At 41.2% G+C, this 22377-nt stretch overlaps 2 protein-coding genes across 4 annotated transcripts; one reads left to right on the top strand and one right to left on the bottom strand.

The window, feature by feature from the left end:
• Window positions 1-1918: 1918 nt before the first annotated feature.
• nr2f1a (nuclear receptor subfamily 2, group F, member 1a) lies at window positions 1919-9200 on the bottom strand. The gene is made up of 3 exons (XM_058070819.2): window positions 7868-9200; window positions 6306-6833; window positions 1919-3229 (listed from the first exon to the last, which is right to left on the bottom strand). Exons 1-3 carry the CDS (start codon window positions 8298-8300, stop codon window positions 2955-2957), a joined length of 1236 nt encoding a protein of 411 aa, XP_057926802.1. The 5' UTR covers window positions 8301-9200; the 3' UTR covers window positions 1919-2954.
• LOC144898278 (uncharacterized) lies at window positions 8404-14682 on the top strand. Of its 3 annotated transcripts, none has more exons than XM_078789692.1 (3): window positions 8404-10824; window positions 10942-11100; window positions 14481-14682. In XM_078789692.1, exons 1-3 carry the CDS (start codon window positions 10714-10716, stop codon window positions 14547-14549), a joined length of 339 nt encoding a protein of 112 aa, XP_078645818.1. In that variant the 5' UTR covers window positions 8404-10713; the 3' UTR covers window positions 14550-14682. The 3 variants fall into 3 exon arrangements, 2 of the variants coding, with proteins under 2 accessions (XP_078645818.1, XP_078645817.1); XM_078789691.1 differs by having other exon boundaries at window positions 8405-10824; window positions 10903-11100; XR_013627192.1 differs by lacking the exons at window positions 8404-10824; window positions 10942-11100 and adding an exon at window positions 13894-14360.
• Window positions 14683-22377: the final 7695 nt, after the last annotated feature.

Here is a 22377-nt window from a genome sequence, read left to right on the forward strand (position 1 = left end):
CACGCGCACACGGTATATAGGGGTGGTCCTTTGTGTGGCGTTCAGGGACATTCTGAAACATACCATACATATTATTAAATAGTACGTTTTCAAGACACAGCGTCTCGCCACACGCTATTTGATATGACATTGTTGTCACAAAAAGGAGTATTTGTTGTCACGTTTATTCAGACAGCATGAGAAGTAATCTCATGCTATCAAGGTAAAATGGTTGTTGCGTCTTGTGTGTAAAAAATGCTTCAAAAGTGAGCTGAAAGATGACATATAACGGAAAGGAAGACGTCCTGGGTCCGCCGCGCTGACATATTGGGATAATAAATGTTCCTCTTTCAGACACTCACCTCAAACGTGAAATCGCACCCAGCTGCTTGCGTAAAAAGCAAACAAATAGTCCCTGGTGTTGGGAGTCCTCCACTTGTGGTTTGATGAATGAAACCAGACAAAGCTAAATGCTTGGTTAACTTTTTTCTGGATTAACACTTTCTTAACCACAGCTTCCTAAACTTGCATAAAGTGGACCTGCACAGTTGTTTTTATATAATTGCATTTTTTTGGTATTGACAGCAACATATAATGATGATTGGCGTGTTTTAAATATAGCAGATATGTGACGTCAAAGACATTTTAATCGTTTTCCTCGAATCCTAGTGTGTTTTTGTCCATACAAAAACGTTAATTAGCAACACATGCCACTATTTCATCTACAGCTCGCTTTATATAGCCCGTAGTGTAACAATTGTACAACAAAATGCTCTCAGCGAGAGGATAAAAGATGGTTATACTCTGGAGGGATTTAGAATACATTATGTGTCAGACAAGCAGCTGTACGCTGCGTTTAATAACCCAGCAAACCATTTAGTGCACAGCTACATAAAACGACAACGACCTGCCTGCATGGGCTCTTGTCATGCTTCTTTTCAGGCCAAACAAACATTTAGTCCCACATGCAACCCAACAGAAATAATTCCACTGTAGTTATGAGCATTCATTTAGCGCTACATTCTATTTTTTCTGCAATAAATCACCCATAAAAAGCTGAAACCAAACGAACAAGTTAAAACTAAAAGGTATACAACCTGCAGAAACGTCACTCATCAGTGAACTTGACCCACAACCAACACACAATGCACTAATACGCCCATTAGGTCATAATGACGTCACGCATAAAGTGTATTCATGTGAGGGAGCAACTGAGGATAATGTTTATGAAGCATCAACATATACACCTACACGCCTTATGTAGAATAAAGACGACCAATGTACACATGAAAGTGATGACTCCTCCCTTCTATTGCACTGTATATACATCACAACGTGATGCATTCACGTGTCCTCCTGTCATCACACACATAAGCAAGAAATGTCATGATTAAGAAGCACCAAATCTGCTTTTTGCTACTTTCCAATGCGAGTTTATAACTTGGACCTGCGATTCAGTCTTGACAAGTTCCTATAGTGTTTTGTCCACAATAATGAGACACACACACACCTTTATACGGAGGTATTCTGGACAACACACAAAAACACACGCACACACACTCAATCTTCGTCTCTATTCCCACACAATGTATCATCATCACCCATCCCGCCTCTCTATCGACTGGCTTACATGCTGTAAAATACATTTTCCACATTGATCACGCATATCACAGCAGCTTTGCAGCAGGGCCAAAACCTTTTTTTGTGGCTTTTTTTTATGCCAAGAGACGCCCACGTCAATATTAAGGCATGTAAGATCGCGGCTGTGGTTTTAAACAGCGAACTGTAGGATCCTTATAAAGTTATGATGTGTTATGTAGTATTTTTATACCAATGTTATTTTATCAGTAGTATTTCTGTTGTAGTCGTGTTACATTTCACTATCAGGCTGCATTCAAGACAAACTAGTACAGGTGTAGGAACATTCTTGAGAACGAGACATCGTTGCCTATTTGTCTTTTAATAGTACAGTCACCATCACACAACTTCATCATCAACCGAGCCTTTCTGCAAAAAAAAAGCTGCATCATGGAGTAAGCAAATTGAAGGCAACAACCAATAAAATTCAAGAAACAATGTTTTTCTCCAAAGACGAAAAAAAATGTATTTGAAATGATATATTAAAAGTGCTTTTTTGATTTTTCATGTCTCTCCTCTTTGACTGATGATCGCACTCATGGCCGAGGGAGGGGAGGTGGTGGGTGTAAGGTGGTTGGTAGGGGGGTTTGTGGGGGGTTCCCCAGATGTCCTCTCAGTAAAAATGTCCTGGGGGGGTGGGCTGGGAGGGTTTGGGGTCAGTTTGTAGTTGCAGGTCCATTGTGTTGGGGGGAAAAATAACCAAAAAAAAAAAGTTCAACCATCAGTGGTGATATTGTCATAGCGATTAGACTTGTTTCTTATTGTCTAAATTTCTTTATTTTTTTTCCTGTTTTTTTCTCTTTTTTTAAATTCTCACTTCAATTTTAATTCTTGGAGAACATAGCTTCGACAACATATACCGCACTCATTATAAGAAGCAAAAGGTTATATCAAAAATTATTAGTATAGAATCACAGAAAGCCTGGTTTACAACCAGAAAAAATACAAAACAGAGAGGTACATAGACACAGGACAAATTCTTATAATTGCTTGGAAACATTATTTCCTGCTAAGTCTTGATTCTTTTTTTTTCTTACTGCGCATACGATGTTTTTCATTTTATTTGTATTTTTTACAAAAAAAAAAGAAAATAAAGACTAGTATTTTACAAAATGACGAGTATTGTTCTTGAAGATGAGGGTGGATTTACACAGGTGTAAAGTCCAGTTCCAATATTTTTCTGTACATATTCCATCTCAGTCCCAGAAGACTGCAGGGGATGGGGAGGGGTGCAAAAGTCTTCCAAACTTGTGAGAAAAAGTCTTAATATAGTCTTCATAGAGGAGGGTGGGTGCTGAATTTTGGTCCTTTTCCTCTCTTTTTTTGTCATATAAGGATCATTGGATGGACATGTAAGGCCAGTTGAAGCTGCTCCCGGATAATAGCATATCCCTGATGAGGGTTTCAATAGGAGTTTTACCTACCAAGCGGACGAAGAAGAGCTGCTCGATTACCGACGAGGACACGGTGCGGAGGGAGGGCAGCCGCAGAAGGAGCTTGCCAAAGCGGCTGGGCTGGTTCGGATATTGGCTCCTCACGTACTCCTCCAGGGCGCATTGGGACTTCTCCTGCAGGCTCTCGATGTGGGCAGCGTCCGAGAGGCCGCAGGCGTCTGCAAGGAAGACAAAACACACGCACTGGTCATTATCCGGGTATAAAGTGGTGTCCCTTAAAATTAGGTTCTCAAACGCTTTCAGTCACGTGATTCTTCCCCGGGTGTCAAACTTTACTATAATGTACCACGCGATAGCAGAAAAACGACACACGTCACAAAACGTTTATCCAATTAATGCATTTTATGCAAACTGACCTGTTTTGTGTCGGTCTCTACGTTGCGAAAAGTGTGCATGAGGTGTTAAATTAAAAACAACACACGATAAATTTCCTAAAACAATTATTTGCAGGTTAATTAATTTGTGTTATTTGTACATTTGTCGACAATTATTATATTCCCAATATATTACAGGACAATTCCACCAATGAAATTTTTTAAAAAATGAAACCACATGATCCATTTGAACATGAAATTGGCGCAAAAAGCCTTGGCACGCGTCCTGCACTTTCAGCGTCACCCCTCCTTTACATATTGTTGACTTTAAGGCGTCCAAAGCATAAACATGCTGCCCCGCTGTAAGTTTGAGCATCTGAATAAGCAAAAAATATGTAGCAAACACTACAGTAACATGAGAATAGATGTGGGAAAAGTCTGCAGAAGAAACTACAGAAAGGATTTGGGAGGGTGTAAATGCAGAAGGTGGGTGTTTCAAACCCAAATGCCGGTGTGCTCTTGATGTCTACACTCTGGAGATTCAAGTTTTACGGAAGCCCAAACGGCCTCGATGAATGTAAAATTGCTCTGCTTGTAATGTGACCTAATTACTCTGCAGTAAGCTGTTAAGTCATTTCGCTGCTCTTCTCTCCATAGACCACTCTGGCCTGTTTTTCCTCCCCTTTTTTTCCAATCCAAGAAGCCTATAGCAGAGGCCGCTAGAAGCAATCACATTTATTATAAGAGAAAGAGGGAGGTAAAGTCAATAGTCACTTAAAGAGGACATAAAATGTCACAGAATGAGCTGCTGAAATGCCCGGTTTGTGTTTTGGACCCAAGCAACCAGAACTCCGCTGGAGATGGAACACCAGAACACACTTGCATGTCTTTGGGTTCCTGTTTGACCCTGTTTTCACCACTAATATAAGTCATTTCAGCACTGGGCTGAGGGTGAGGAAGGGTGAGGATGCTGGGGGTGTGCTTTTGAGCCTATTGGTGAGTTGTGAGCTATAACTCACTGTGGCCCAGACACAATAACCTTGTGAACCCGAGGGCAACCCTGAGATCTCGGGGTGATTTAGTGTGACCTTAGCGAGGCCGCTCAAAGAAGCATGTATGCAAATCCCTCTGGATTAACGCTGAGTGTCCCTTTAGCGCCAAAGCAGCCAATGTGCTTTAACTCCATCCAATTGAGATTTTAGCTATGTAGGATAAAATGCAGGTGAGATTAAAAAAACAATAGTGGAGGATACAGATGAATGTGTCTGCATTGTTAGGTTCACACACTCCTAAAATCTCCATCAGACCTCTGTGTCTGTGTCCCATGCACACAACAATACACTCTGACATGGAAGGGCGCGCGCACACACACACACACGCGCGCGCGCGTACTCCCCCACCCTCGACACACTCTTGCAAACCACCATTTATGCAGCTTAGTGAAGACTGAGTGTACATGTCAATAAGGGGCTGCTGTCAGTCGACTGTGTTGAAACACGACCACCATTATTTATGCATCAAATAGTGACAGCACTGAGGTTATTTATTTAAGGCGAATAATCCACGCTGCTCCTGGCAAAACGCCACGCAGGAGGAACCCTGTTTTGGTGCCCAACGAACACACATTGAAGTCTATCAAGTGCTATACAACTAAATGAGTTGCAATAGTCTAATGGTTTATTTGGGAGGAAGTCCCAAAAAGTAGCCTTGAAAAATCAATGCATTGCAAGTTAATATATCTACTGGCAGACATAACCATGACTGTGGTAACTGTCATATAGATTTTTTCAGCGACTATAGTCATGTCGAAATGTTTTTTTTTTTTTTTTTAACTCCGTGGGGAGGGAAATAACATGTTTGTGGTCATTTAAGGTCTTTAAATATAGCATGTGTGTCCCACATGTCTGGAGATTTAATTAAATGATTTAATACCAATATAGATCCCATCACATAACATAATATAAGATAATACAATTTGGAAGAAATTACAATGTGAGTAAATAATTTTAAAAATAAATAAATAGTATGTTTAAAGTTATTACTGGCCATTTAAGTTACTCAACAGATGTTTCTCAATACACACAATTACAATTATGAATTATTAAGTAATATGGTAAATAATTATTTATCACAAATTGGTCATGATTTTATATGTTTTGGTTAATTAAAAGTGACACTGATGTATAAACTTTTAAAAGGCCTGTGTGAGATTAAACTTTTCATCTCTCTGTGCAGTATTTATTGTACACGAGTTAAGTTTCAAAAGGCATCCAAATTACGCACAAGGAGGAAAGGAATAAGTTTTCCAGCAGTTCGGGTTAAATAAATGTATAACCAATGTAGGTTACGCCAACAAACAAAGTTCTACTGTAAATACTAAAACAGTCCTCGCCTTATAGAAAGAACTAATCAGCACCAATCCACATTCAATAATGTGATGCGTTCAATGTAGTGAAATATTAGTCAATTTCTAATGTATTTCTCTCCCTTAAGGATCATTTGTGTGTGGTTAAAAACGTGTCAGCTGTCACGCACTGGTGGACTGTGTCACCCTTTAGCAGGCACATCTGTGTGACATGTGTCCCGAACATTTATGGACGCTCATTTATCATCTTCAAAACAACAAAACACGTTTGAAAGTGAGCAATTACAATGATCATGCAAGCTTAACTATGCAAGTTAGGGTTTACTTGCCCCCCCCCTTTTTTTTTTACACACTACGACTTGAACTGCCAGGAAAATGCATGTAAGTGCACACTGTTGACAAGATAGATTTATCCCATCTGCAAGGCAAACATCTCGTAAAGGCCAATTTGTGACACTGCTCTGCTTGACAGCCATTTTCTTTTGTGAACAACATGAGGCTGGCCCATGAACGAGTACAATGGGCTCTCGGCGTGTTTTTTGGGGGGAGACCCACCTGACGTGAAAAGCACGATGGCCTTGAGGCAGCTGTACTCTGCAGAGTCTACATGTAGGGTCTTGAGCTTCTCCACTTGCTCCTGGAAGATCCGGATGTGGTCCATGAAAGCCACGACGCGGTCCGCGGACATGGGCGAGGCGTGCAGGCCCGCCGCGGCGAGCAGAGGGGCCACATGCAGGGGCATGGAGCACTGGGCGGCATTAAGAACAAACAACTCGCTCCACGTCAGCCTGAGAAGGGACACCTGGTCGGTGATCTGCAGGTCGGGAAAGAAAGGGATGTTTCTGGCCCACTCCACGGCGCTGAAGAGCAACCGAGCCGCCAGCTCGCAGATGTTCTCGATGCCCATGATATTGTTGGGCTGCATGCACTGGCTCCCGTACCGGGACGTGGGGTAGGGCTCGGCCCGCAGCAATAACGAGATGTATCCGGACAGATAGCAATGGCCGTTGAGGGGGTCCCCGTTGGTCAGCGCGTACTGGCCTGGGTTGGGCTGGGTTGGAGGCATTCGTCCTCGCTGAACCGCTGACAAAAAGAAAGAGAAAAAGAGGAAATGTGCATCCAGGACTGACAAACATTGTTCACAAGTAACATGCACAAGAAGCTGCTGGATTGCATTGCATTGACTGCATTGCAGTCAGCTTCAAAAATCAACCACAACATTGCCTATTTCAAACATAATCATCTGCTGTGCATTCAATGTTTACAATTGTATTTTTACACAGGGGGTGCGTACACACAGTAATCGCTAACACACCACACACACACACACACATCTAACTATTCTAAATTAAATGTAACACGTTTACTGCAATTAATCATATTTCATATTGGTGGTGCATAGTTTTTTTAAAACATGTATATTAACGTGTGCTGTTTCTCCATAGCAACAATTGTTATAGTGCTCAAACTAATTCCAACATAAACTGATAATTCTTGTTCTAAATTATGCTCTTGGTGAATTTCATGCACACTAAAACATCACCTGGAAATAAAAGGATTCCTGGCATTGATTTTGGACTATTAATAATACATAAAACCTGCAACTCAAGAGCTCACCCTATATACAAATACACGTCGTGTGAAAAGGGGCTGCTTGCATGAATTAAGCTAAAAATACATGACGTGTTTCTAAAGTTGTGCAGCAGAGCCAAACAACCAGACAAGGGGCAAGTTAAGCGCCATGACTGAGTGTGTGTAAACCGCATAGTAGGCACATGAAGCCCGGCAGAGATGTGGGGGAGACCGGCTGTGTGTGTATGTTGTATTCAGACATATTTTTAAGTATTTTTGTGAATTATGGCAGGGACTATGTACATATATTGATAAACACACATTGGGGGGGGGGGTGCTGGGGGTCATATGCATAATATGCAATAGGTGCATAAACTGGGCCTGCTGAGTGTGTAGCAAAATGTAATCAGCTATAGAATACACGAGCTTTGTTCAAACCCTCTAATGGTTCCGTCCATGTAGAAGCATGCATCACGGATGGAGACAGCACACTCATGGCCGTCTGCCTTCAACAAAGCAGCAAGTGTTGCAAAATAAATATTCACCTTCCCGCCGCATGCCCACTTTTAAGCACTTCTTGAGGCGGCAGTACTGGCATTGGTTCCGGTGGTGCTGGTCGATGGGACAGTTCCTATTGGCGCGACATGAGTACGTTAAGTTCCTGCGTACACTCCGCTTGAAGAAACTTTTGCAGCCCTCGCAGGTGAACTGGCCATAGTGTTTGCCGCTAGACTTGTCCCCGCACACCACGCATTCGATGTGCTGTTGGCTCTGCCCCGAGTTCTGGCTGCCCTTGTCCCCTGCCGTGCCCGGCGTGGACGGAGGTCCCGGCTGGCTGGGGGTCTGCGGGGTGTGAGGCGCCGCCGACGCAGCCTGCTGCTGCTCCCTCGCCGGCTGAGCTGCTGGGTTGGGGCCGCTCGGAGGTCCTCCGGCCACGTCTTCCTGCGGATCTCGCCAGACGCTAACTACCATTGCCATATCTCGGCCACGGAAAGTGCTGTAGAGCGAAATGATCGCTGCTGGTCTGGAGCGTGGATGGGAGAAAAAGGTTTTTTTTTTGCAAGATGGATGCAAAGTCAAATCGCTGCTCGGAATCTCATAGAAGATGAGGTGGATCGATACATTCAAAATAGAAGGGGGCGGCTGGAGGGGACGACCCGATCACGATATGCAAGTATCGGGAGGCCAGTTCCAAGGTAAATTGCACTGAGCCATTCAGGAATCCCCAATCTTGTAGGAAAAGGCGAGTCCAGACGTGTTGGGGGGGAAAAAGCTGCACTTTGATAGAAAAAAAGCCACAAAGGGAAAGCAATTCACATGAGCGAGTATTTAAATAAATAAAAAAAACCTTCTTGTGGTGAAAAGACGCTGGATCCAAAGTGCTGCGGTGGATAAATTCCTTTCTCCTTTTCCACCGGTCGCCGTGCGAGCAGCGGAGCGAACACACACACAAAAAAACTGCAGATTTGGCGCGTCTGTATTCTTAAATAAAGCTCATCATCATCTTCATCATCATCTTCTCGCTGAGCGAATAGAGCCCACACCGTTCAAGACTTTCACCTCTCCTCCAGCTGGAGCAACGGAGAAAAGATATCACAGCAGCAGCAGAAGGAAGAAGAAAAAAAAAAACTAGTAGAATATGCAAGAAGAAAAAGAAGAGAGGCTCCAAAAATGCTTTAAAGGAAGAGGAGCTGCAGAGCAATGTTTCCGAAACGGGGGGATCTGCGCGAATGTCTGTATATAGTGAACTTTGACACTACTATTGAAACTGACACGTTTCTATGGAGATCGCTGTGCCTTATATGGTGCTCATGTCAAGGAGCCAAGAGAGGGGCTGCTGGAGACTGATAATCAAAGGCGACTGACTGGCCAGAGCCCCGCATCGAGGAGGAGGAGGAAGAGGAAGAGGAGGAGGGGGAGAGGAGAGAGAGAGAGAGAGCGAGCGAGCGAGGAATGGGAGGCTGAGGTTATAGCCAAGCCCTCTCTCTCTCTCCATTGGTTAGAGTCCCCATCTTGCTCTCTGTGCTGCAAAAAATGTCCATATAGCTGGGCATGTTTCATTCTTAGAAAAAGATTTCATTTCTTTAAAAAAACCATTCATTTTTAACCGGATTTGGAATAACACTCGTGGATGAGAAGACTCATTTTTAATGTTATTTTTCTTTTAAAGGATGATTCACTCCATATTTTTCCAGTTATGTATTATTTTTGTGGTGAAATTCATCATTTCCGGCCCACTTGTCAAACCCTCCAAAGCATGATTGTGGATATTTTTTGCAGTGTTGACATCTCACCACTGGGGGCTCTCGTCTTCTTCTTTTACCCCCAATTTATATTATATTTTTGTTCATATTTTGGACAGACGCTATTTACATTGAGCTCGCTCACACCACGATGCCTTTTCCTTAAAAAAACTGATTTGTCCGGGTCGCCTATTGTGGGTACAAAAAGAGAGAAAGGGAGAAAACCTGGATAGAAAAGCAGAAAAAACGTGTTGTCAAACAAAAAAAGAGGAAAAAAGGAAGATTGGGATATAGTTTAAACACAGACTCCATGCCAAAATGTAACTGGTATGCCTATAGAAGGGTCGTCATGTATGGAGCTTCGGCATACGCATTGCGGTACATGCAGTGCGTAAAGGCTCCAGCCTCGCTGATTAAAACTTACATTTGTATACATTGTATTGTCACAGAAACAAGAGGATGCAATGAGCAGAATGCTGCATTTGTGTGTTACATTCATAGCATGCACATATATCGGAACGGAGAGAGAGAAAAAAACAAAAATGAAAAAGGCACACGCAGCAATTAGCCGGGTCCCTTCTTGTGCACAATCACATAGCCGGTGTCACATTATGTCTTAATAATCATCCTCATTCAAAGTGATGTGAACTTATTTCAGGAATTTGCATGGGGATTCCGGCTTTTTGTGTGAGGATTTCTGCAGGCTTTCTCCCTCTGTGAGGGGGGAAAAAAATGGATCGCGCTGCCATCTAGCGTACATTGTACAATTACAACCTCCATAGAAGTGCATGCAAACGCCACTAAAGATGGATTTTTAATTGCATAAAGTTTGTTTTGAAAGCTTCCGGCAAAACAGTGAGGAATAAACATCTTGCTTATCAGACTTGGAAGCCATTCATTAATGAATAAGAATAACAGTGGTACATAATGGTGGTACAGAGGTTATATTGAACAAGTTAATTGTAGGCTAGCAAAGAAATGGCATTGAACACACATATGCACCTTGCAAAGGCATCAGTTAGTATGCTATCAGTTTTCATTAAACATAAATGGGAGTCCTTGCATAGAATACTTCAAGCGTGCAGACATATTTGCAGATAAATGGAGCTTCAATATGCAAGTGACCCCTTTGGAAGCACATAGGAGGGATGGGTTGTTTTTCCCCTTTCTTTAAAGTATTCCAACAAGAGAGCTCTCTCTCCTTGTCTCGGACAACTCCAATGAAAACTCCCCGGTCATGTCTGCAGCTCTTTGAAAAGGTGAAACCAATAAGATTAAATCGGACAATGATTTTTTTTTACTCCATGCAAGTGTATCATTAAGATTTAACTCCACAGATCAGATTGGGAGTTTTAAAAAGGGGGCTTCGCATGCAGGACAGGAGGAGAGCACATAGAGAGGGGCAGCGAATGGGGAGCAGAGCTGTGGGGAAAAGAAAAAGGGAGAAAGTGGACCACAGCGGGGCATTGAGGGAAGAAGCACCGGCGATGGCGGTCTGCATGGAGCAGACAAACACCGAAACAAACAGACATAAGGCAAGTACTACAGTTATTAATACGCATGCTGCCTTTAATTGCTAATTTCATTAAATCGGCTGCAATAACGCGCACCTCAACCTTGCATGCATCTCGCCTGCTGCACAACTTTTAAACCCCGCGGACAAGCACCTCTTTCCCGCCACATTATCAACCACCACCCTGGCTGCGCTGTCGGTTGTCTTCCCGATGAGGACACCAGATAGTCGGGGAGCTATTAGACCTTGTGCACCCCTCTGGAACATTGAAACCTTGCTTTTTTTGGCGCACCTCACCTGCTAGGTTATTTGTCCTTAAAGATCGATAGCACTCCGAGATAGTGTCACCGCATTAAAAGCTTGATCAGGGAGTACAAATGTGTGCTATTTGAACACCGTGCATGGCCAAGTGCGCTGCACGGTGCACAAATGAACCATTTACGTTAACTTAAAATGGGATGATAGAAGTCCTTGTTTGTGTATAAGCTATATAATATTTTACCTTTTTCAAAGGAGTTCATCTTAAGTCATTTGAGGACAATAATAGTATTTTCACGAATACATGTTTACACTGATGAAGTTGTTAGTAATTCAAGCAAATCAATCACTCATGAAACGTAATATATTTAATTTTAAATATAATGAATATTTTAATGCATTATTAAACATTACATGATTAAATTATTATTTAAAAAGTTAGATGTGCGTTGTAGTCACGTCCCTGATGATGCATTGATGCTCAGACATAATATTGGGTTTATTTAACATAGCTGACAGACAACAAGCAATATAGGGGAGACGCTAAGGTCACGGGTGCAGCCTCCAACCCCAACCCCCACCCCCTTCCCAATTGAAGCACCACAAGAACACGTTTTGGACAATTCTATATCGCTATTTATTAATCACATTTTCATCATATTCCACTGATTGCGTGCAATTACGTTAGTGTTATAAGTAGTCAATAATGCAATGCTTGGTGGTGGATGCATAATCATTTGCACATCCAAGAGGGTGCATGGGGGGCACATCAAGCTGACCCCCTTCAATATAGCAGCTGCCATCATATCAAACACTTTCAATATGATTGGAGCTCATTTAGAGCATTAAGAAGTTTAATGAAATATGAACTCGTTTCAATGCAGTTTATCCTTTGTTTTAATTTTAATAAAAAAATTAATTTAATTTAGTAAATACTTAGGACATACATTTGGTTTCATTTGTGCAATAAAAAATATTTTTGTAAGACAAATTCAAAGTAAAGTAATTATAAAGTGAAATGATAAATATAGTGAATAGAACAGAGTAATAATAGTATAATTAGTCTTTAGAAGAGTTGGTTGGTCGTATTTTTGATTTTATTTTATGTTAACTTTATGAAATTCACAGTGGTTAAATACTGATCATTAAAAATGCAATTACAAAGTAAGTTTTTAGGAAATCTGCAATGTGAAAACACAATTTTCCATGAATGAACACACCACCAAGCTCTGTATGGTGTGTGCAAAAAAAATTGCCTAAATCTCAACTCTGGGGTTCAGATTGGTGTAAAAGTAAGGGGAAGTGTTCACTTAAACCCCCCCCTTTATTCATTGGCTTCTATTTTTGTTTTCCTTCCTGTATGGATCAGCAACTTTCAAAAGACATCATCTAATCGCCCTTAATGGAAAACGAGCAGTGGTCAGAGTAGTGCAGTGCGGATATTTAACACCACATGCAGCATTTAACAGGCGACAACACTAATTAGAAAATGGGCACTTGCAAGAAACTAAAATACAACAACATATACACAGATCATGACCTCATAGTTACTCTTTATTAAAGAAAATATAGTTTATTTACTTATTTTTTGCCGCACAATTTAATTGAGGGCTATAATAACAACGTCTTTGTCAATTAGGTTTGAGTTTGGGGTTAAGTTAGTGGGACAGTCGTTTGCACTTTATGACTCACTCACCATAATTACTTCACATGCTAATAAGATATAAGATTATCACGTCTATAGAGCACACCACAGTGGTTAGAGAAAACACGATTTAAAGGTAAATGTAAACGCACAAAATAGTTTTTTTTTTTATTAAAAAATATATTAAGTGAATCACCAGCCTTCAGGAATAGGATATATTAAATTGAGCCTTATACCTGTTTGCCCTCGTTTAAAGTGCAGTTAGAAAAAAAGGCTAGGACAAAACGCGGGGGTGCCTGATGTGAAGGCATCTCACCCTTCAAGTCATTTATTTTACGGGAAACCCGAGGGCAAAGGTGGAATTCTTAAGAAATTCAACAAGGATAAGGGAGCTTTAGGAATTCTGCACGCAGATTACCTTTCATCCCATCCACACATTAGTTTACAACGCAGTAGAAATACAGCTATACACACAAAGTAGTCCAGATTAGCACCAAACACGCGCAACACTGAGATACTACTTAAATACTACTACTGAACACCTAAGAAGACAAATAATATTCCTGACGTTGTTGTAATTTTGGAATGCAGTAATCAAAATGAATGGCAACTTTAATGAGAAATCTAAGTGCTTTGTATAACAAAGAGGATGACTTCATCCACATTTTTGTCTCAACATGTTTGATTGTTTCAATTTGAGCTGAGTAACGACATCACTAGTCTAACATTTTTCTAAAGCCCCTTTGCATGCCCCACCCCTCATTTACCAGCCTAAACCAACACGCAGCAGGAGCTTAATTAGAAATGTAGTGTAGCTCAACCATGAGTGAGATGGAGCTCTGACTGACTGAGCACACCCATGACAAGTGTAGTTCAGGGTCCAAAAAAAATATATTTTCAGCAGAGTGTAGTATATTACTGGAAAAGAAATGGCAGTTAAAATGATGCAAGTGGCCCACACTGATAATCTATAGATTTACTGGCAATACCTGGACAATCTAATGGTCATCAACAAGTCTATGTGTGGCTTCAGTTGTACTTTTAACTATTTTTAATACTTCAAAATACACATGAAAACACACCCCATCACATACTGTCACACCGGATGGCAAAATTGAGTTTGTATTTTCCTTTGTGAGGGCACATGTGTAAGACGGGGATATGGAGGTGGCCTGCCTGTGTTTAGTGTCCAAAGTTGGCTGACTGTGACCTTATAAATGGAAACTCTTAAGATAAATTATTCACATACAGCTGTTTGATGTGTCTGCACAAAGAATGGCAACAATGTAACGGCAGGGAAGGCGCAGGTGTGTTGAAACAATTCATTAAGAGTGTGTATTTTACAGGCTGTACGGAGGAGAGACACTCAAGCTTTCATAGTAAGTCCAAATGTAACCCGATCTACTTGCTGTGTGTGTGTGACCATTTTGGCCACCCACGCTCCCACTATCTGCTCACCTTGCCCTTTGCTTCCAACTATGTGTTGTGTCTGCTCACAGGTGGCGAGCAACGTGGCGGCGCGGCGTTCTGAAGCGCGGCGGGATGTGTCGGTGTGGTGCAAGGACTAACATGGGGGCGAGATGCACTTCATGGCTGTGAGCTGTGAGCTAATGGGATGGTGGAGTGGGTCTGTAGTGACATCTCAACCGGCCATAATATTATAAGCACCTGCACAATCAAATGAGATCCAGTGCAAAAGCTTTACAAAGAAAATACAGTGGAACCTTGGTTAGGGTCTTTCATTTGTTCCAGAAGGTTTGACTCTTAACAGAAAAGGACGATAACTTAATCCATTTCTCCAATAAGAAATAATGTAAATGTGTGATGAAAAAACATTAAGAACACTATTGGGCTTATGCAGTGTATTAACAACATGACAAGATGTGCAACATATTGTAAATAACAAGAGAATGTAAGTAAACCGAGACAGAATTATGGTGTAAATTTTCGATGTTAACCAAAAAACACGTTCCCGCAGTGGATGCTAACCGAGGTTCCATTGTGTCCAGTTTGGATCGACACTGCTAGAATAATATTGATTCAACAATGTTTATTATTGAGATTATCATCTGCAGTCATATAAAACTGCACTGCACCATACTACAGTATGTTCATAATATTTCGGTTAATTGATTTCGCAAAATGAGAGTCAAATTATTATACAGTTCTCAGTATGATGCAGTACAGTTCCACATCACTGTAACTTATAATCACAAAACCCCATCAATACTCCCATCAATATAGTGCGTTATCATTGTATTAGATATAACGTGGGTGTGTGTGTGCTCTGGTGAGAATGCAATATTGTGATTATACAAATATGGTCTAGTCACGTAACTTGAGTGATTAACAAGTACTTTCCTTTTAGAAGAGAATGCAATCATGCTGTAATGCTAACATAATATATTGTGCAATACAGTCTGTATTAATCAACTGTATTAATAAACTAAAAAGGACAAGGGTGGATATTGATGATGATCTATGAATATAGGGCGCACACAAGGTTGAATTATGTGTGAGAATGATGAAGGCGAGACGTACATGTTTGTGTTTTCGCATCTTTCTCTCTGTGTGTGTATAGTTAGCTTCCTTCAGATGTTCCATGTGACTTCTGACCTCAGAGTTTGAGGTCAAATCCTGACAAATGAGATGGCAGAGTTCTGGCCAGAACTGCAAACATTCCACAACAATCTTGTCCTGTTCCACTCGATTCATATCCGCATAAGACCTCCCCTCCCACACACACACTGTTGCGTTTGCACTGTGTGTCTTTTATGAATTGGGCTTTATTGGGTTTAATGTGGTAAACTGTACATACATACAATATTTGGAATTAAAAATTACAGCATGAGCTAAAATAAATTAACTAAACTAAATAAACAAAACAACATGATTTCAAAGAGTTTGAGGGGGCTGTGTAAGAGACTGGGATATTACGGCCAAGCACACTATGTGATTGTGTGTGTGAAAAGCTTGTCAGTGATGTCAAGGATGAGAAATGTTTCAGTGTGATTTTTACACACACTGCTGGCTCTAGCATTTCCGGCAACATTTCTCACTCTGCCTCCCTCACACCATCCACTCTTCTGCAATATCCCCACATTTTTCTATCCTTACACATCATCCTTCACCACCACAACAGCCCCCTCCCCCATCCTTCACAGGCCTCTCTGTTCCATCCCTGACCATTCTCTCTCCTTTTACCACTCGTCCCGGCTGTCCCGTCTTCGCCTGATGTCAACCTCATCCTTTCTTCCTCTTTAGTTCCCCGCACATTCAGTACCTCCTCCTCTCTCCCTCTGCTTATCTTCCTTGTCACGTTTTTCCTCTAATTTTCTAAAAAGCCACCAAAAGAGTGCAACCACCTGTGACTACTGAACACTCTAAATATGTTGTTCTTCACTAGGAAGCTAGTTAAGGTAAGTGGCTAAACCTATATTATGATGACATGGCTTTTGGTTGATTTTCTTTGATTGGCTAAATGTCAACCCCCTTCCTTTCAAAGCTTCACCTATGAAAACAAAAACACTCACAGGACAAACAGAAGTCTGTATCTGATGCTTGAATATGCGTCTGTAATTATGTAATTGCACTAAAAGGCATTGCAACACAAATAAAAACATAATTTACATAACACGCCTGTGTGTTTTGTTCCCTCTCCTCTATCTGAATTGTGGTATATCATTTAATGTCTGCTGCTGCGGGAGCCATTGGTGGCTACACATGGCTGAACATGGATCTTGACCCGGTCAAGAATGTTTCCTCTCAGGGTGGCTGATCACATGATGCAAAAGCACAGATGGATCTGAGCTCAAATGTGCTGAACAATGGTGCAGATTATGGCTATTCTTTTTGCTTTAGCAATTTTTTGTTGTTTTCTCAGACATTTTAGGTTGCATGTCTTCTTCCTCTGGTACACTGTCACCCTGCTACAATGTTACGCCTTTTACATAGCTGATGTTGCCACTGAGTGAAAAAGGAGGAAATACAATTGTGGTCCAAACAGTACCATACCCCGTTGAACTGAATGGTACCACTTGGTGGCTTTATGGTCTGCATTCTTCCCTAGTTTCACTTTCAAGCATTGTCTTAGCATTAATGGTCAGCTTCCTGCCTATACATGTGCAGTGTAAATAAATGATTAAGCACTGCAAACACACTAAGTGTCAGCAATCAGCTTGGAGTTGAAACAGGAAGTTAACGACAGACAAATGGGAGAGAGGCATAGGCAAATCTGTAAGTTATAGCCATGACGCCATTAGCAGATTCTCATGTTTATGTCCCTTGCTTTGCTTCCTCTTCTCTATGTCCACAGGCATCAGAAAGACGTTTAAAAAAAAAAGGGCGCTCAAAGCTCCTTGATTCTCTGCCACCACCCACGGTTCCAGCTGTGTTTTGGAGCGTGGATGTCTGCCCTCATCCCTCAGGGCACCGGTCCCACTTTATCCCACCCCTTTTCAACCAACAAGCACCCAGCCCCCCGTTTCCGACCCCCCCGTCCCTCCATCCTCCTGCCTCACTCACTGATTCAGTGCGTAAAAGCGCCCCCTGAATGATGGATTACTGTGTCACCGCAGCCTGCGAAGGATTAATTTGTTTCATTGATTTCTCTTTAGGCAGAATGCCAGCGTCTGCCGTTTCCCACCTTTTCCACCAAGTCTTGCAGCTGTAATAGACGGTAATGGCTTAAGACAAATCAACCCATTTCTTGTAAAAATAGCACCAAATGACCCTCCCTATCCTGCAGCATGCACTCTACTCACGCACACGTCAGGGGTTGGTATGGTGGAAATGGGGTAAAGAGGGGCCCCTCCATTCACCCGTGGTGTCTGCTTCAACATTGTTGTCTCTCTTCTACCCCTAAACCGGAAGAGACCATACGGCCTCTCCAACTGAGCCATAAGTCTATCGTACTTACCCATTCCTCTCAGGCCTCACAATGGATGGGTAATGACAGCACTGTCAGGGGTGGGGTGGTCAAACGGTCCTCTCCAGTAATGGAAGTGGTTAGTGCTATTCCCTACACACCTACAGGAACGAGGTAACCGTTAACCACTGTGATCTATGGCAAGGCCTAAGCACAGGAGGTTGAAGGGATGTATTGATGCTGATGAATAAGGGCATGTCTGGACAACACTTTTTTGCATGTTATTGCACAGTGCGTTAAGGAGCTCTGCAAAAGCAATTTCTGGACTAATATGTACCAATGAATCAATGGTGTTATGGCTCACAGCATGGTAAGCTAACAATCCAACATTCCTGACAATCGCTGATTTAACACAGACATAAGATGCTACCACATCTTTACTAGCCTGTCACTACTTTGAACGATGGGAAATGCAAGTTGCCGGTAACATTAAGCACACCACTACAGGCAGACTGTCCTCAAACGCTTTCCAATCCAAAAGAGATTTATGAGTAGGACCAGATCCATTAATCCATTGTCGATTTGCTGTGGCTGCCCTGCGGGGTATTCTAGTATCAGATATCAGTGTTGAAACATAGCCCATTGTAAACCAGGGTACATGGTAACATCATGACTCTTGTTAAAATGCTCTACAAAAACACTAAGAAGAAGGTTGCAAGTTTCAGCTGAGATATATTCGCTGCCTTTCTATCACACACCCAGCATGAAAAATACATGTGCTTACAGACAGGAAAAGTTGTCATCAATGGTGGTTAAGTTGAAATATCCACGAAAGAACTGAATTGAGGACTATGACATGGTAGGTGCTATTATGTTTGAGCAATGCCATGGCATCACAGCTGTAGCACAGCTTGAAGTAAAAATTCACAATCCAGTCACACAATCCACTGAGGAATGTTGATACAATTAGACTGCAAAAAAAATGCACAATGCAAAGAAAAAAATGTTTTTGATGTACTAATTGTATTAATGTATGATTCTTTACAGCACTCAGTGGACTGTAATACTGTGTTATTTCGGTTTTTGTTATTAATCCGTTCCAAAGGATCTGTCTAAAAAAGAATTGGACAAAAACTGAAACAATATTTCCCATAGGAAACAATGTAAATCCAATTAATCTGTTCCAGACACCCAAAAATATTAACAAAAATAAAACAATTGCAGTTGTACATGCAAAAAACAACACAAAGGGCATATAATTGATGAATGAAAGGATAAACAAACATTTAACATTGACTGAAAACTCTTGTTGTTGACAACTAGAGAGAGAAAGAGACGCACAGACAGTACCTTTGCTACAAGTTATTTTCAGAACTCAACAGTGTTTCTCACTTTCTTTATCAAAGTGATGGCACTTTCTTTGAAACCATGGGGGTAATTTTGCACCTGTACTTAATAAAAAAAAAGCAGTAATGGTGTTAATTAACAAAGAACTACAGAGTCAATTGGTGATGACTTCATAACAGGGCGACAGAATTGGGGAATAGTGACCTCTGCGTGGTAGTTGAAAGCAGGTTAACAGGCACATTACGAAGGCACGTTATGAACACAGTCGGACTTGTGCAGTTCATCAATAACACCACAAGACTGAGTCACCAATGTGGGATTGAATGCCTCATAATCCAGTACATAATATGTATGTATGTACTGGAGACAAGGAGACTGACCTCTGACAATGATGCATGTTTGATGGCGAAATTGCCTCAGCGTTTCAATGCAGATACAGAAGATGAGGACTTTGATGGTTTTGTGGATATATATATATATATATATATATGTGTGTGTGTGTGTGTGTGTTTGCTTTGCCCCAGTCAAAGGTTGTGACTGACCAATCAAATATTTCCAAAGCACCATCAATAATGCTGACGTGCAGACTAATACAGTATGGGACTGTGGGTGATGGCAGGAGGCCTGCTGTGCTGGCTCCTCGCAGAATGGATGAACAAGAGGCCAAAAGGTTACAGGGCAGACATCAGCCCCCCTACAACCTTTACCCGCATATATGTGCTTTTGATAGTGACAGGGGCAATTATAAAGGTATATTTCAGACAGGTCAAATGGGCGAGGGCAAAGTGCAAAACCTTGCAAGCACTGGCTGGAGTCAAAGGTTAGCACGGACATAGGCATCACAGAGCGCCGTTGGGCAGGGGATAATGGAATCAGAGCAACAAAGACATAGACCAATGAGACGAGAAGAGAGGAAATATCGTCTCATTCATTTTGTATTTTTAATGACAATACATCACACAGGGCACTCCAGATGGACTCTCCAATTATGGCACGGACTGATTTGTTTGTGTTCAGTACAAGACAGTTTTTGTGCTTCATGTCTACAGTACACACTGTGCAAGCATCAAGCTTTGTGACTAATATGAATAGGCCAAGGTCATGGAAGGTCAGGGTATGTATTTAGCACCTGTGACCAAAGCCAAATGTAAAGGTCAAAGTAAATTTGCCTGACTCTGAGCCATACAACATTTGCTCATCCACATTTAGAATGCATCCCATTGGCAGTGATTTATGGAAGTAGATAAGTACATGGATGGGAAGAAAACACTGTCTTTCTCCTATCCTGTCAGCCTCGGTAAATACACTACTCACTCATATCCATCACAGTGTCACAGTGAATCGCCAGTGTAGGCTTCCTGCTTAGATTAAAAACGGTCTTTTTTCTTGCTCTGCGTTCTCGCTCAAGCTCTTGGGAACACACTGGCTGTATTGTTCAGTATTAGCATTTCAAACAGCTGCACTACAACTGTAGCTATATGTTGAAAGTCTGCTTTTAGTTATGTGCCACGCACCATGAATAGATTCCATACACTATCAACCATATGCAAGCAAGTCATCAATTAATCATGAAGATGCTAAAGGAAAATTGAATGAATGAAAAGACTTAAATTAAACTAAAATTAAACTACAGTATTCAGTACTGGTATTGTATATGTTTTGTGTGCATTGCATATGTATGATGTGAATGCAGAGACAAGCTGGAATGTCGAAAAAAGAAACAAACTGACTGTTTCATCACAGTACCTTCTATTACAAAGCATTGTCATTTTCTTAGCATAATCAGACCCTCAAGGATTTTGCAATGTTGCAATCGCACCAATTCACACAAAGTCAACCAAATTAAATGCGACCTTGGAACTAATGTCCAATGCCCGCAACGTCCCTGAAATTTGAAATTTAAATTTGAAATTTGTCCAAAAGTATAGAGTTTAAATATCCCTGCATTTCCCACCCATGTTTCCCCTTCCATTAAAGCATGCTGTTTTATGGTTGAATACAGACTATTAGTAAAAAATATGCATGTTGAAGCAAATTTTACGTATTTTGCCGAAATGAAGCATTTTTAAGCATAAAAATGGCTATATAAACAAAACCATATAGTGGATAAGGCATTCAGAAGATGCATTCCACGGTGTCGTAAATATGTAATATTTTACATTGGTCACTAGGTGTCAACAATGTCAGCAATGTTGGGTGAGATACAAGCACCAGGCCTGATCTTTTATTATAGGCTTGACTTATCTCTTACACCAGGGAAAATAATCCTTCATAAAAACTCCAGCTGCCATTGCTGGAGTAACCCATGCCAAGCTAAAACTCAACTCTGAACTCCTAACATCCTGTCAGCTTGCCACTCAGTTCCCCTAGGGAACACATTATTACCAACAGACACAAGCATGCGTCTTATTTATGTCTTAAATGGCTTATTTACTCCTATTATATCTACAACATTGGGTAATGTGCGTGTAAATGTGACTAAAGGTTTGTTAGTTTATGTCTCAGGAGCTCAATAATACAAAAATACAAATATGCACAAGTGTGCACAGTGTGTTTTTTGTCTGCTTGTTTCGGGGGGTTTGGCTGGTGATATAAAGTCATTTGGACAACTGCTTGTAATACTGAACGTGGTGCAGAGAGAAATGCAGTCAGCAAGGCTGACACATTATTGTTTATCGTTTATGTTCATTGTTTATAGCTGTTTGCACGCATCACCAACTTCACACAGCTCATATACTGTATATGAAATCATTATAATATATATAAATAATGGATCACTTACACACATACACAATAGCTGAATATCAAACAATACATATAGCAACTTCTGATCAACTCAAATCCATTTCAGGTTAAGTCACACCAACTTCCGGTTTATGCCCCACCCACTCAGAGTACAAATACTAATACAGATAACTTGATGAGTCAACAGATACAGACAGTGGTGTACTCGCTCATCCCTAGTTATCACTTTAGATTGTTAAGTTTGTTTTTGCACAGTTTTAGCTTTATGTGAAGTGAGTTGTTGTGAGTTGTAGGTTATATCTTATGATTGGATGTTTAGCATGAGCATGAATACTTCACTCTGAGTATTGAGTTTCTAGCTTCCTTCTCAAAAAAGAGCTCAGGGTTCGAGCAGGTTTTCTAATAATAAAACAAATCATTTCTGATTACCATCAATT

The sequence above is a fragment of the Doryrhamphus excisus genome, linkage group LG3, assembly GCF_037039965.1.
Source record: "Doryrhamphus excisus strain RoL-2023G ecotype Guam linkage group LG3, RoL_Dexc_Guam_v1.1, whole genome shotgun sequence".
Taxonomy (NCBI): domain Eukaryota; kingdom Metazoa; phylum Chordata; class Actinopteri; order Syngnathiformes; family Syngnathidae; genus Doryrhamphus; species Doryrhamphus excisus.